The following is a 15,155-nucleotide window of genomic DNA, read 5'->3' as shown; positions in this document are numbered from 1 at the left end:
GTTTCAAAGAGATTAACCTAGGAAAGTCAGGCTTCTGTGGCCAAGAGAATTTGATAGTTTCTTAGACAAAAAGAGGAAAAAACTTTGACTAGATTTGTAAGTAAAGACTACTGCTAAAATTCCACAGACACTAGAATTAGTTTTAAATTGTTACCTGCAAGTTTTATTTGGGGCTTAATGTGTCCTAATTGTGTGTGTAAGTGGGAAAACTTGGCTATGAGTGTCTCCTGGGTAAGATAATTTTGAATTAAATTGCCATTTTTAGTAATTGAGTGTTTAAATTTAAAAAACATTTAACTTTACAGTTGTTGGGTTGAACAGTTACCAACAGTTCCGTAATTTAACTGGAAAAAATAAGCTTATTTGTCAAATCAATAAAGCTATGTATTTAAGAATTCACAGTTCTGTCTTGGTACCAAAATCCCTTGTCCAAAGTACCACAGAACTAGAGTTAGTTCACCTACGTAATAAGGTTATAATTAGATTTGGATTCATTGGTTTGATTTATTACTTTTTAGTAATCCCCTGTTAAATTCATTCCCATGTAAATTCATTCTTCTAAATTATGTGAACACTATCAAATAACCATATTGATTTTGCTTTCTGTAACTTCTTATTTGCTTTATAATTCTATTTTGGCTATTAAAAAACTTGAAAGTTTATAATAAGTCTGCAGTCTGTACTTCATCTAAAATACAAAGAACCATGAGAAACTTGTATAGGTAATTGGTAAATTAAAATTACTTAACCAAAGTGTGTTTTATACCATATTGTTCTTACCTTTGAAACAAAGACAAGGCCCTAGCAGGGGCAATAGGCACCTCAGCTCAGGACAGACCTTACAGGCCTGGAGATACCTCATATACTCTCTCCGGGTTCTCTTAGTGCAATCGTCCCCATACTGGGCCTATCACATACCTGTAGAAAGTCTCTGATGTGGGTATTGGCCCGTTTGGAGTTGGGACCAGGAACTTCAAAGAGGGGGCACTCCTGTCCAACGACAAAGATATCGACCAGCTCCCGAATGTAACAGCCTTGTCGTGTCCGGATAATTAGGAAATCCGTTTCTGGCATCTTGTGCAGATAAATGGGAGCCCGGAAGAGATTGTTTTCAAATGCCTGACAAGAGAAACAAACAAAAATTTGAAAGACAGACACTGATCACTGGAGACTTTGCAACACCAACAAGAGCTCTGAAAGAGACCCAGCACAATACGGTCATCATGACACCATCAATATTCATTCACATCACAACACGCACTTTTACAGAGGTGGACACATTTCTTGCCCCAGAGACTAATTAACTGAAGTGAGACAAGACATGGGATAATAATTAAGGTAAGGGAAGGTGTGGAAAACAAAGCATGAAGGATGCCTCAAACTGTGCTTTAAGGTAGGATTTGAAAGAGGACAGAAAGCGTACTTGGCAGACAGAAGCGAGAGTATTCCACCAAGACAATATAAATAGAGGTGCAAAGCTGGGAAGTGGGGGAAGGGAGCAGTTAGTAAGAGGGGACAGAACACCATGCTTAGATAGAGAAGCAGAGTCTTGAAGGTGAGGCACTTGAATGCAGTAGCAGAACAGGAGGGGGAGGCAACTTTAGCAGAGGCATCCTTACGAAACACAGATAGCATTTTACAGCTACCAAGATAGGTCTAGGGCAGACTGAAGAGATAGGGAGGCCAGAGAGGAGAAGGTTTAAGTAATCAAGTGTAGACCAAGGCTTGGACAAGGGTTTTAGCAACAGGGTAGTGATGAAAGGACAGATTTTGGTGATACAAAAAGGAAAAATAGCACTTTAAAAAGCTAGATATGAAGGGAGAAGCAAAGAGAAGAGTCAGATGACAAGACAAAGGTTCAGACCGGAGACACTGAAAGGAAAGTACTATCTGCTCCTTCCTATTCATCTTTAGATCACCTCCGCACCAAACCATCTCTTTCGCTCATAACACCTAGCCTCATAACCATCTGTCAGATTCTCCCATGCCGCTCCCATGGATGGAACAGGACCCGTCCTGAGTTGATCGTAAGGCCACTATCCTGTCTACATCTCAACCCCTCTTCAAGGTCTGTTTTGTCCATAAAGCCTACAAGAAACCACTGACTAAATAATCTCCTTAGTAAAATATGCATATTGGGGGAGGGGAGGGAGAGAGACACCTGACACTGGGATGGGGGGCGGGGGGCGTGTAGAAAGACCAGGAGAAGAAGATGGGAGGAATGTAAGTCGAACCCAACAAACCCTTAACTATTAAGTCATACCCCTGCCATCACTGCTCATGTACTGGATCAATATCCCCAACCATTCATCTGTCTTTACTTTTTCAGATTATACACTCTACCATCATGGCTGCCACCACCAGCATCTCCTGTGACCCCAGGATGACAGTGATCCTGAAAAGCATCCTAACCAGACATGGCCAATGAGAAGGAGGGAATCAATGACATCACCATCTCCACCAGATTAGGCTAAATCCTGAACAGCACCTAGGAATGACTTGATTCCAGGTGTCATCACCTCCCTCATGTGTCCTTTCAGACTCAATTTTATTTTCTCTATTTCACCTTCTATTTAATCAGAGCCTGGCTTAGCCAGCTGGGACTGCATCTTGTGCAATACTGTTATAAGTTGTAAGTCTGTGACCAGTGAGGCAGTTAAATAGCCCAATGCTGGTACAAGTTTGCAAGATCTCAAAGTGCCTAACAAGACCTTGTGCTGTGGCCATGTTTTTCCAGCAGCAAGGCTTCAGACTGAAGTCAGCACCGAAGACAAAAGCTGTATTTTCTATAATTTTCTCTCTCCTCTTGTGTGTGTGTTGTCCTACAGAAAGCAAAATCGAACTCTAACAATGGCAGCAACAACAGTTCCAAACCAGGTCAACTAATTTCTTTTTTCCCCAAAAAGGATAGCTATTACCACCTTTAATCTGCTAAACAAGAGGTTTTACTTTTAAAAACTCTCTACAGCTAAAAGGAAAGGAAAGAAAACATATTGGTAAAATAAAAGCCTTACTTAATGCTTTATATTTTAAAATGCTTTTACTGTTTTTTCTTCTTTTTCTATATCTTCAATACAAGGTTATGCTTCCACAACACTCATCAAGCTAAGGTCTCTGTACTCAAAAACCCAAAGCACATTTTACTGTTTAGTGTTGTAAAATAACAGGCTCAGGTTAACACTTTTAACTCTCTGGGCCCACCTATTCCATCAAAATTAATGCAGCTCCTCTCACCTGCAGTAACTGGCCAGGGTGCAGCGATCCCAGGAATGGAGATGTGTGACAGTAAACAGTCTCTCCGTATTTACAATCTGGTGCTCCAGGATCCTTGCCAGGTTTCTGTAAGAGGCAATGCCACTCCAGTTAGCACTCAGCAGCAGGAACTGCTACCAGACAGCAAACCCGGCACATTATTGGGCGAAAGCACAGTCCACACCAACTATTAAGCTTAACTAGTTTAAAGCTTTAATAAGACACTTTTAGGAAAATCTATTACCACCTTATTAAGCATAAAGCACAAGTGACTTGGATAGAGCAGGATAGTGTAAGGATTGCCCAGTCTTGGGGTGCAGGTAGCATGTTTTTCTTATTACATTTATGCTGATCCAATCTGGTGTGGGTCCTCCACCCCCCTTTGTCAAACACACATTCTTTATACCTTGTTTTGTAACATTATGCAGGTGCAAATTATCAATACTACCTTATTTATGAACATTTTTTTTAAATTAACTATTTTTGTATGTGTTTTGCTGGGCTATCTTGAATATCACTTCAAACGTTTTTTCTCTTACTTAATTGGCCTCTCAGAGTTGGTAAGACAACTCCCACCTTTTCATGCTCTGTGTGTGTGTGTGTGTGTGTGTGTGTGTGTGTATGTATATATATATATATATATATATATATATATATATAGAGAGAGAGAGAGAGAGAGAGAGAGAGAGAGAGAGAGAGAGAGAGAGAGACTGACTTGATTAGGCCTGTACACTGAGGCTAGCCAAGCCTGAAGGGGATGGAGTCGCAGACTGGTATGCTGTACTACATATGTACAAGCGGCCATATGGCTGAGCAGCTTCAGGCAATTTCATGCCATAGTGGTGGGGTATCACCACCTGAGGTTCTCTATGATGGCACCCATGGTGAGAAAGCGAGTTTCCAGAAGGAATGCCCTGGCTTGACCGGAGTCCAGGAGAGCTCCGATGAACTCTGTTCTCTGAGTCGGGGTTAGGGTCAACTTTGCTACATTCAGTAGGAGGCCAAGCCTGTGGAATGTCATCTGAACTAGGCTCACATGAACCTCCACTTGGGCTCTGAAGCAGCCTTTGATTAGCCAGTCGTCGAGGTACAGGAATACTTGCACCTGCCGTTTCCACAGGAAGGCTGCCACGACTGACATGCACTTGGTGAACACCCAAGGGGCCAAAAGGAAGAACCGTAAACTGATAGTGGGTGTTGTTGAGCACAAAGCAGAGGAACTGTCTGTGGGACGGGACTATGGACATGTGAAAATACATGTCCTTCAAGTCGAGGGCAGTATACCAGTCCCCCAGATCCAGGAAGGGGATAATAGAAGCCAGGGAGACCATGCGGAACTTTATCTTCTTCATGAATTTGTTGAGGTTTCGCAAGTCTAGAATAGGTCTGAGCCCACCCTTGGTCTTCGGGATTAGGAGATACCCAGCATAGAACCCCCACCCCTGAATTCTAAAGGGACCTCCTATACTGCCCCGAGTTGTAGGAGCATTTGCACCTCCTGTATGAGAAGTTGCTCGTGAGAAGGGTCTCTGAAGAGGGATGGCGAAGGAGGGTGGGAAGGGTGAGAATATCCCAATTCCACCATGCTCAAAACCCATTGGTCTGAGGTGATTTGTGCCCAGGCATGGTAGAAATGGGATAGACGATTTACGAAGGGAGGGGAAAGATCCAGGATCTGAACTGGTGTGTCACCCCCGGGCACACCTTCAAAATTTTGCTTTGGAGGCTGGGGGCTGCTTTGCTGAGCACTGGGCCCTGGTTAGAGGAGGACTGAGAAGGTCTCCGTCTGTTACACCTGTCCCACTTCCTGCTATAACCCTGTCTAGGAGGAGCTGGATAGAATTGAGGAGCAGGCTGCAGTTTAAAATCCTTTCTTTAGGGGGCTGGTGTATTAAGCCCCAGGGACTTCAGAGGTGCCCTTGAGTCTTTTAGGCTGTGGAGCTTAGTGTCTGTTTGCTCCAAAAACAGCCCTACACAGTCAAAAGGCAAATCCTGAATGGTCTGCCAGACCTCGTGCGGGAGCCCTGACACCTGAAGCCATGAGCTTCTTCTCATGGCCATGGCTGTTGCCATGGTACAGGTTGCCAAGTCTGCCGAATCTAACGAAGCCTGCAAGGAGGTCCTCAAGATGACCCTGTCTTCGTCGAGGACCGCAGCAAACTCCCAGCAGGAGTCCGCTGGAAGTAGTTCTTTATATTTAGACATGTTCCAGGAATTAAAACTATAGTGGCTAAGGACTGCCTGCTGATTGGCAATGCGAAGCTGCAGCCCCTTGGTAGAATATACCTTCCTACCAAACAGGTCCAGCTTCACCACCTCCTTGGATTTAGGTGTCAGTTCCAGTTGTCCCTGCCTTTCCTTTTGGTTGGCAGCCTCCACCACCAGAGTGCCCGGCTGAGGGTGAGTGAACAGGTACTCATACCCTTCGGAATGCACAAAATACTTCCTCTTCACCCCTTTTGCCGCGGGGGGAAAGAGAAGCGGGCGTTTGCCACAACGCTTTAGTAGTGTTGTGGGTGGTCTTAATGAGGGGCAAAGCCACCCTCGAGGGACCTTCAGGCACCAAAATGTCGACCATGGGGTCAGTCTCCTCTGACACCTCCTCCATCTGCATGGCCAAATTTTGAGCCACCTGTCTGATCAACTCCCGGTGGGCTCTGTTGTCCATGGCTAGCAGTGTGGTAGGTGTGCCCGCCACTGCTTCATCAGGGGAAGATGAGGAAGATGCCCACAGGGGCACCAGGTCTTCCTGCCCCTCTGGCTCGCAGGCATCCCCCATGCCGAAATGCCCTGAGTGGTGCCGGGAGCGGTGCTGGTCTCCGGGCCCAGGCCCATCTCAGTACCAGCCCCGATGCTGGGTCCCGCTGTGGTCTCAGTGCCGGCCTGCGTGCCCATCTCTTGTCCACAGGGAGGTTCCCGGGCTACAGATGTTGATGATGGAGGGGCCCGTGCCTCCGAAGCCACAGACAAGGATCTGGATCCCAGCTCTTGGGCTTGGTGGTAGGCCCATAGGATCCAGAAGGGCCATTGAGCTGGTGCCTGCCACTGCAGTGGCCATGACATCATAGGCAATGGCTGCCCTTCCTGTTGTCTGGAGCAGTGCCAGCTTCGCCTAGAGGCAATTGACTCTGCCTCCAAGTCCGATAAGGACTCCGACCCTGGCAACCATGGCGATGCAGAGCGAGACAGTGCCACATCATCGCCGGCTTGCCCACAGAGGGCATGTGCCTTTTTACGGCGACGGTGCCCATGCAGGGGACTGCACCATTATTACTATGAGGTCCCCAGCTACCTCAAAGGTGTCCAGCGTGGAGGTACGATCTAAGTCCTCCTCCCAAGACTCCCGCACCAGGGAGTCCACTAGACCCAGACCCAGACCCGACGGACCTCCCTATGAGGCCAGAGTCAACTGTGCCAGCTGAGTCGGAGCCAGAGCAGGATGTCCCGGCGTGGGACACACCTCGCTGGTGCCTCCTCGTTCCACTGCTATACTGGGAGAGCGACATCTGTCTGTCTTTTCTTTTGTGCAGCACCAGAAAATGGGAACAGTGCCGGGCACGCACACTGGAGGAGGTCTTCGGCGCCGGGGGGTGGTGGTGCCGAGGGTCCCAGGAGCCCGAGTCTTTTCTTGGCGCCACAGCCTCTCTTACCCAGGCTGGCGTGCTCCGCAATGAACTGCTGGGCATGGGGTCGGATGCCGCCTGTGCAGGCTGGGGACAAAGAGCTGACTCCATGAGGAATAGTTTCAGCCTCAAGTCCCTCTCCTTCTTAGTCCTTGGGCGGAAGCATCCACACATTTTGCAGTTCTCAGTCTGATGGGCTTCCCCCAAAACCACTTTAAAACAGGAGTTGTGTGGGTCTCCCTTTGGTATAGGCTTCAGACAAGACCCGCACGGCTTAAACCCTTGAGATCGAGACATGCCCCAGTCCCCAGGAGGGGAAAGGTGGTGAGAGGAACCCCCAACTGAAACTTATCTAACTAAGAACAACTTGAACTAACTAATCCTAAGTTTTAAACTATTTACAGATACAACTAGAAAGAGTCCACTAGGTGATTGCTTGCTGTAGCAAGAGAAGAGCTTCTCCAACAACCATCACTGGCGGTAAGAAGGAAGAGGTGGCGAGTTGGCAGAGACCTCTATATACCACCATGAAGGCGCCACTCCAGGGGGCTCCACAGCCGACCCGACAGGTACTGCTAGGGGAAAAAACCTTCTGACGACTGTGCACACAGCCACACACACCTACTTGGAACTGACATGAGCAAACACTTGAAGAAGAATTGGTATGTATATTAGCAACCAATTGCATCAACTGCTATTAACTTTAGAATTTTTGTTTTGTTTTGATGGTTATACCAGCGTATTCGTGCTGACATGTGAGTGGCCCTTCATGCTACTTGTTTAGATGCAGTAGACCAAGTTCCATTAAACCCAGACAGTACCCACTGGTGTTTTTTCAAATGATATTACGCATCATTTTTGTACTAGTCTGATTTTATAAGTAAAAATCTGGGGGAGCTGTTACTGCCTTTTTATTTCTCTTGATACAATCCATGGATAAATTATTTGAAACATTCCTGATTTTCCAATGCACATTCCTGCTGGTTTACATGGTTTAAAGCTAGTTTTTAGTAAGTTAATTTTTATTTGGACTGACTTTGGGGTTTTTTTTTTAGGGGTTTGTGCCTGTCTGATTTTAATTAATACACTAGCCCTAAAATTATGCACCCTAATTTTACAAAATGTAGACCTCAATATGTCCCCCTCTAATGCTCCCATAGAAAATAAATTTGCCATCCCTTTTTTACATTGAGAATACGGTACTTTTAAGTTTATTTTACCAGCGTTTTTAGTGTTTAAGGTTACTATGCAGATTTTCAGCCACATCTATTTTTCTAATATCCAGTTTACCTGTGGCAAGCATTGAAATATCTGTTATTGTTGGCTTTGTCCAACCACCCAATTGTAGTTGTAGTCTGGAATGAGCTTCCAGAGTTTGTTGGGCGGCAGGTTTGGATTATGTGTTTTGGCTGGTTTAATTTGTATGTTCAAATTTATAGTTCAACAAACACAAAATATTCCAACAAAGCCATTTTGTAAAATATTAACAACAGTGTTATGCTTCCCCTTTAAACAGGTTAATGTGAAACCATGTTTCACTTTCGCTTTTCTTTATTCATGTGTACCCAGTACACACCAGGACTTGTTTTTTCTCTCTCTTTCTTTTTAACTGTGTGATTGAATTGTTCAGCTGCTTTTTACTGTTCCACCCATATGTTTCTGGCTACCCATAAATGGACACTTTTTGGTTGCCCTTTTAACTGTGACACCCACTGATTCATTAGTGCCTGTACTAGGTCTGGGCTAGCACATAGTAAGTGTTCTGGCAGTGTCATTTTATCCCCCATTATAATTTTACAGGGAGTTACCTCCATAACTTTATGAGGGGTAGCTCACAAGGCCATTAAAGTTAGTGACAACTAAACATTCCCATTCCTTTTATTCTATCTTTTTAGGTATTTTGTAAGCATTAGCTTTAGGGTATTATTAATTAATTATTATTATTATAATAATAACTATTTTAGAAGACTGAGGATGGTAAGCAACATGCTATTTTTCCTGTATACCTGGTAAAGCCATTGTGGTACGCATAATTTCATCAGTAATGTGTGTTCCTTGTTTTGAGTTTATTACCCATGGATGCTCCTATCTGGTAAAAATTTGTTCTAGCAGAAGCTTAGCAGTCACAGCTGCTCTGTTAGATTTCATGGGAATAGCTGTCCCCCATTTAGAAAAATCATTAACAATTACCAAGGCAAATCTATTCCCTCGAGCAGTTTTAGGTAAGGGACCAGTGTAATTAATTTGTAACTAGACTCAAGATCCCTTTATTTGTTGACGTTCTAATCTGCCCTTATGTTTTTTAGGGCCTGGATCAATTTGAGCACACACACTAGGCAGTTTTTAACACAACATCTAACATTTTGTTTCATTTGTGGCCACCACCCAATTTGTTGTATCTAGGCCACAATGTTTTTAACTTCCTGATGCCCCCAAGAAGCACTTCACGACACGTGTATATAGATTCAGATTGTAGCTGTGTAGGAAAAACCCACAATTACATCCACTCAAATTTTTTCCCAGGGGAACTGTATTACCTTCACTGAGGTTCCCCTATTTTTGAGCGCTCCCTGCCTAGAACAAGTTTTTGTATAGTAGTACCCTGTTTCTGCAGGGCCACCAAATCAAAATCCTTCCACTGTGCCTGAACAGTGCTAACGGGGGCTGGATTGCAATTTTTTTTTTGTTTTGTTTTAATTATTTCACTCTACACGCAGGGATGGTTTAGAATGAGCCTTAACCTTTACCATGGCCAGTAACATTTCCATCTCCCATTTGCTCACCAGCATTTCATATTATAGTAGAGGGGAGCATGCGAATGTTTTTAATCCCCAGAGAGAAAACCATGATATAGTCAATAAGGCAGCAGCTCAGCTAATACATTATATCCCACTGTGAGTCAAAAAAACCCACAATTACAGGCTGCTCATAAAACATTCCCAGAACTTTGGCCACCGCTGCCAAAAGGAGCAAACTTAATCGTTACTGATGGCTGTATGGAAGACTCCAGGTCCATGTTTACCAAGGCAAATCTTGCTCTGAGAGTGTCCTTTTTTCAGTAAATAGAGCCATTTATGAATATTTTACAGGCTTGCTCTTTGTTTTCTTATTACCATGTTAATGTCCTAAGAGGAGGGGTCCCATGCCATGTGTCCGGCAACGGGCATTCAAGAGACTCTTCTGGGGTTAACAAACCATGGGCTAACAGCGAGGGTTGATTAGTAGAGTCCTGCAAATCCACGGATATCCGCATCAGCGGATGCAGATATCCGCGGACCATTTCTGCAGATTGCGGATGGATGCGGATACAGATTTGTATCTGCGCAGGGCTCTGTTTATTAGTTTTCACCATAAAGCTGAATGGAGTTCACAAGAAGTTACAGATAAACACCTCATGAAAGATCCGATGCAGAAGATCCATGGCTTCAATCTCCCACGAAGCTCACGGGCAACCCTAACCCATATCCGCACAAACCATGGCAGATGCGGATATTTGCTGCACAAATGGAAAATTAAAGACTCTCCAGTGTGCAACTGTGGTCACCCAGAACAGACCATGGAACATATATCAACTCAATGCCCATTCACAAATACAAAGGAGGCATCACAGCGACACACTCTGCTACTCCAGATGCAATTATCTGGCTTAATCATCTGAATGTAAAATTATAGTTGTCGCTCTACAGTTACATCGGCCATACAAAGATGACGATAAAGCAGAAAAATTCCCTTTTAGATTTGTTTATAACATTAAATATATGACAATGTTTAAACATTATTATACATTTCTTTACAACACTCACCCGCTTGTAGTAGTTCTTTATCTTTGTTGCCATGCCAACCTGCATCATTAAAGGGCCATTTTCCTCACTATACTCAGCAAGGATGAGGTCACCATCCTTACCAGTTAGGTCCTGTGGTGTGCGCATGAAGAACATCTCACCACCTCCTGAAGCCTGCCGCTCCTGCTCTCTCATCTGTGTGAATGCAAGAAGAGAGTATCAGGGAAACAGCATGCCAAGCAGATGTACCATGGCAATGGAGACTTTGGACAGATCTAGATATACAAAGAAATACTGCTTTACCTTGGCTTTCTTCTTGATATGTTTCAGCAGTGGCTGCACAGAATGGGGTCCTGGCTGGGACAAGGTCCCAAAGGAATATTTCTTCAATGGAGGGCGATGAAATTGTCGGAGCTTCATAGGACCCATATGGGTGGGGAAGAATGGCTGGCGAAGTTCCACTGCAGGGATAGAGTGCTGGGACCATGAGAGAAACAGACACAGAGGACAGACATCAGTACAGAGCCCAATCTACAATGGCCACATAGAAAATAACCCCAGAGTCTTATGGCAGGGCCTTGAAATTTCTATACTCCATTAGCAGCAAAAGTGACCAAGGTGTTTGGACCCCCCAGAGACAGGTTCTCTCACAGAGATCATGTCCAAACATGCCTCACTTTCTGTTGTGCACAAGAGACAATGTTCCCCCAGTTAACAGTTCAAAGAGCATCCAAATGTGGAAAGGGATCTTTATTACTTGAAGAAAGGGAAAGCATCCCTATATCTATAACCAGGGAAGAAGGGCATTTAGAATTGTGTAAATTTTTCCCATTGCTTAAGAGATAGGAAACCTAGCTAGGATTTTACAACAGTACCCTTCAAAATATCACAGTGAGCGGGGGGTGGGGGGGAGGAGATCTCATTGCCTTGGTTTACATGAGTGTTGACTCAGATTTACCAATGTCTAACTGATATTTGATAATCTCCTGGTCAAATAAACTTGGCAACAAAAGCACTGCCTCAAGTCTCCACAGCACAAACATCCGCAGAGATCCAGTAAGAGCAGTGCAGACAGAGGGTGATTCACTGAACAAGTCTGGCATGGTACAATGATGGGATATTCTACTGCACACACCACAGTTTGACACAACCCATGGATACTGCCCCAGGATTTTGCCTTAAACAAGGAAATAACCTGAACAATGAGGATCTGAGAGGAACAGCAGTGTGATAACTTACACACACAGAAGGATAACTATTTTGATGCCAGACAAGATCCAACTAAATCCCAGTATGAGATTTCTGCATGAAGGTAAGGAGATCTGCCTCCACCCTAAAGTCAGCCCCATTGTCACTACCTGGATGATGTTCCCTCCAAAGGTTCCTCGAAGCCCCTGCTGTTTGGGATAGTAAAACTCATCATTGGAGAGATTCCAGGGATCCTTCACCTCCGGCTGAGACATATTCTGATTTAACACCAGAAAAAAAAGTCAAAAAAGTCAAAAATTACTCCTCCTAAGCCATTCCTATCCCCAAAGCACTGAGACACCCAGTGACCTGCTGTGGTTCTTCCTTGATGACGCCTGTTTTTCCCAACAGGATCCGACTCTTCTTTAGAGATGATTCTTTCTTGTTCTCCTTGGAGGGAGAGTTCAAAGTCATCTCTTCCTTTTCATCAGGAATTTCTAGTAATGAACACAGAAGAGGCAGAGTGTACTCCAAGAGCTATTCCTGAAGATTCTCTACCATCAGCACAGCTTCTTTCTGACCCGGAAAAGATCTCTACAGCAATTCAAAATCTCTTACCAAGTCACCACTTGCCAAAATACCAGAATGACTCCATCACCTTCCACATTTGCCATCACAAGCGCAACTCCCTGACAGTGAGGAATCAATGCCCCAGAGCACAAATAAAGGCTCTATCAGGGCATCCCTAGTAAAAATTCAAGAGCTGTTTTTAAGTTATATTGTTCTAGAGAAGATTCAGGGAGCAAATATGTAGCGAAATGGGAGACAGACACAGAGACCCCGGAAAAAAAATGCAACTCCAGCATGGAGCTTCTGTAGGCTGGAAGGCCTGCTCTCAGTCTGAGTGAGCAGGAGCCTCAAGCTGGGGACACTGAAAAAGGTTGTCATAAAATTCTTCTCCCTTTGTTCCCTCACAATATGTTGTCTTCAAGTAAGGTTAGGATGTTGGTCATTTGGAAGGGAAGGCATTAGGACATGGATTCATTTATTTGTTGTATAATTCAGTTTGGTTCACTTTTCCTGGTCTACTGGTGCTCTGAACATGAAGTTGGAAATGCATGTGCCAACTTGTTAGAGTGATCAATTTTGTCTTAGTTTTGTTGGATCATTTGTAAGTATCTTTCAGAATTCTTTAAAACACAAGAAAGGTAGGAACGTTGGCCCAACCAGTCAATTCTTGCCACAGGGTAGCAGCAAGAATGGACAGCCACCCACTGGAGATTCCAATCTACATAAAATATCCCTGCAACACAACTATTATCCCACACTCCTACTTTCACCCCTCCAGAATAGGATGCACTTATCTTTCCTCTTCAAACCTCGTTTTTGTACTTTTGTAGGCACCGCCTGCCTTCTAAGTATCCCCTGCTTTCCAATAAGTGCCCTCATTCCCTGCTCTGCTCTTCCCAGCTGGTCTGGAAGTATCAGCCACAAGAAGAGACAGAGACAAAGGGCTAATGCCATGATCATACCCAGGATGATGTTTTCATCATTTGGGTCGAGTGTCAGGACTGGAGGATCCAAGAACATTTCCATCGCCTGGTCATCCCAGATGATATTGTCTTCCCAACGGCCATACACTAACTCCTCATTATCGATTGGGAAAATGGAGAACCAGGGTTTATCTTCATCCAGGGCAGCTGCAAAGATAGCAGAATGTGATCTTTGATGGTTAACACTCCACAAAGACTACTATAGCAACTTTTCAATTCATCCCTTTTGTCCCATTTCAGTTCTACTCAATCTTTCCCTCCTTCCCGGGGCTCTTGGGTCCATGCCTCCAAAGGCAAAAAAATGCATACAGAACCTTATACTGTAGCAGGAACAGAGCCTTCACATAAGCCTATACCCTACTACAGTTGGACAAAAGGTCTCCGAAGAGCTACACGTGGCCCCCATGACATTTTGCCATTAAAGGGGAAAACCTTCAGATAAGCGAAGTAAAAGATCTCAGAGAGGTCACAAGCCTCTTAAGAGCTCTGATAACTCATGAAAGCCCATGGTACTTTGCTTTATGGGGGATAAGGAGAGACTCTCTAAGAGGGATAGAGAAGGCCCTTTGAGAGGTTATGGAAGTCAGCAGGACATCCTGCTGACCTGGAAGTCACTGATTATAGAAGGACCCTCCTACCCCTAGTATTGAGCCCAAGTTTATACAGAAGTCTCTCTCCACATAGCCCACTATTCACAGACTAATGCTTGCTCATTACCTTGCTGCTCAGGAGGCTGTTTCTCTTTCCCCTTTGCGATGCCCAGGACCCCTGCTACACTGGGTTTCTGCACTAGTGGAATGGGTGGATTGAGCAAAGAGCCACTACGGTTCAGCCCTGGAGAGGAAAACAAGAGTAACATTAGGGTTTTTCTGATGACTGTTAAACCAGAACTCAAACCCGGATGGAAAATAGTTTCCAGTCTCTGCCTAGGGGTAGGATCCTTGCCTCACAAATCTTGACCCCCAAAGAATGTTACATTCCAGCAACATGGCTGCTGCTAGCAGGAGGCTCTGAAATGCTGATGCTAATGAAATGCTATATTTCTCCCCCCAAGCCCAGCAGGATATATTTCAGTGGGGCAGCACCAGAGTATTCTTCCCAATACCAGATAGGATCTGTGAACAGCACAATAAGAAACACCTGCTCAGTGCACAACAGAGGTTAAAAAAACAAAACTAGATGTCAGGTTGTATTGAGAGAAAGAATGATACTGAACATATTATGTCATTATATAAATAAATGATATGTCCTGACCTGCAATAACATGTTCAGTTATGGTTACCCTATCTGAAGAGATATAGCAAAAATTGAAGGGGTCCAGAGATGGGCAAGAAAGATTATTACAAACCTGAGAGTTGTGTTTGAGGACAGACTGAAAAGATTAGGACTGCCTAGTGAGCAGACAAGAGAGGGTATGATAAAGATGTATAAGAATTAATGGTGTGGAGAAGACAAGTAGAGCGCTGTTATTTGCCCTCTTGCATAAAACAAGAACATTTAAATCTGAAAAGTAAAATGTTTTTCTACCCAATGCATAATAAATCTGTGGAACTCATTGCCACCAGACTAAAACAAAGACCTTTACATCATTCAAAGGATTCAACATGGATCTGAACAATAAAAATATGTGCAATTCCTTTAGAAAGAATACAAGTTTACAAGGGATATAAACCTTTATGTTTCAGGGCCTAAACCAAACATTCATTGCCCAAGCTTAAGAAACATTTCATATGGGCAGATTATTCCACAGCTGTTTA

General features: G+C 44.2%; 1 protein-coding gene across 2 annotated transcripts in view; it reads right to left on the bottom strand.

The window, feature by feature from the left end:
* TAF1 (TATA-box binding protein associated factor 1) overlaps nucleotides 1-15,155 on the bottom strand; it is a 102,863-nt gene that overhangs the window by 68,136 nt on the left and 19,572 nt on the right. For both annotated transcript variants that reach the window (XM_024199230.1, XM_024199231.1), the window contains exons 9-16: nucleotides 14,116-14,232; nucleotides 13,378-13,545; nucleotides 12,215-12,342; nucleotides 12,016-12,123; nucleotides 10,961-11,134; nucleotides 10,679-10,852; nucleotides 3,235-3,339; nucleotides 919-1,119 (exon numbers count right to left, since the gene is read on the bottom strand). In XM_024199230.1, the coding sequence (XP_024054998.1) occupies nucleotides 919-1,119; nucleotides 3,235-3,339; nucleotides 10,679-10,852; nucleotides 10,961-11,134; nucleotides 12,016-12,123; nucleotides 12,215-12,342; nucleotides 13,378-13,545; nucleotides 14,116-14,232 (1,175 nt within the window). The remainder of the gene's footprint in view (nucleotides 1-918; nucleotides 1,120-3,234; nucleotides 3,340-10,678; nucleotides 10,853-10,960; nucleotides 11,135-12,015; nucleotides 12,124-12,214; nucleotides 12,343-13,377; nucleotides 13,546-14,115; nucleotides 14,233-15,155) is intronic.

This window comes from Terrapene carolina, unplaced genomic scaffold (assembly GCF_002925995.2).
Source record: "Terrapene carolina triunguis isolate 2854851 unplaced genomic scaffold, T_m_triunguis-2.0 Scaffold605, whole genome shotgun sequence".
Classification (NCBI taxonomy): Eukaryota; Metazoa; Chordata; order Testudines; family Emydidae; genus Terrapene; species Terrapene triunguis.
The sequence above is the reverse complement of the archived record's forward strand: the minus strand, read 5'-3'. Positions and strand labels throughout refer to the sequence as shown.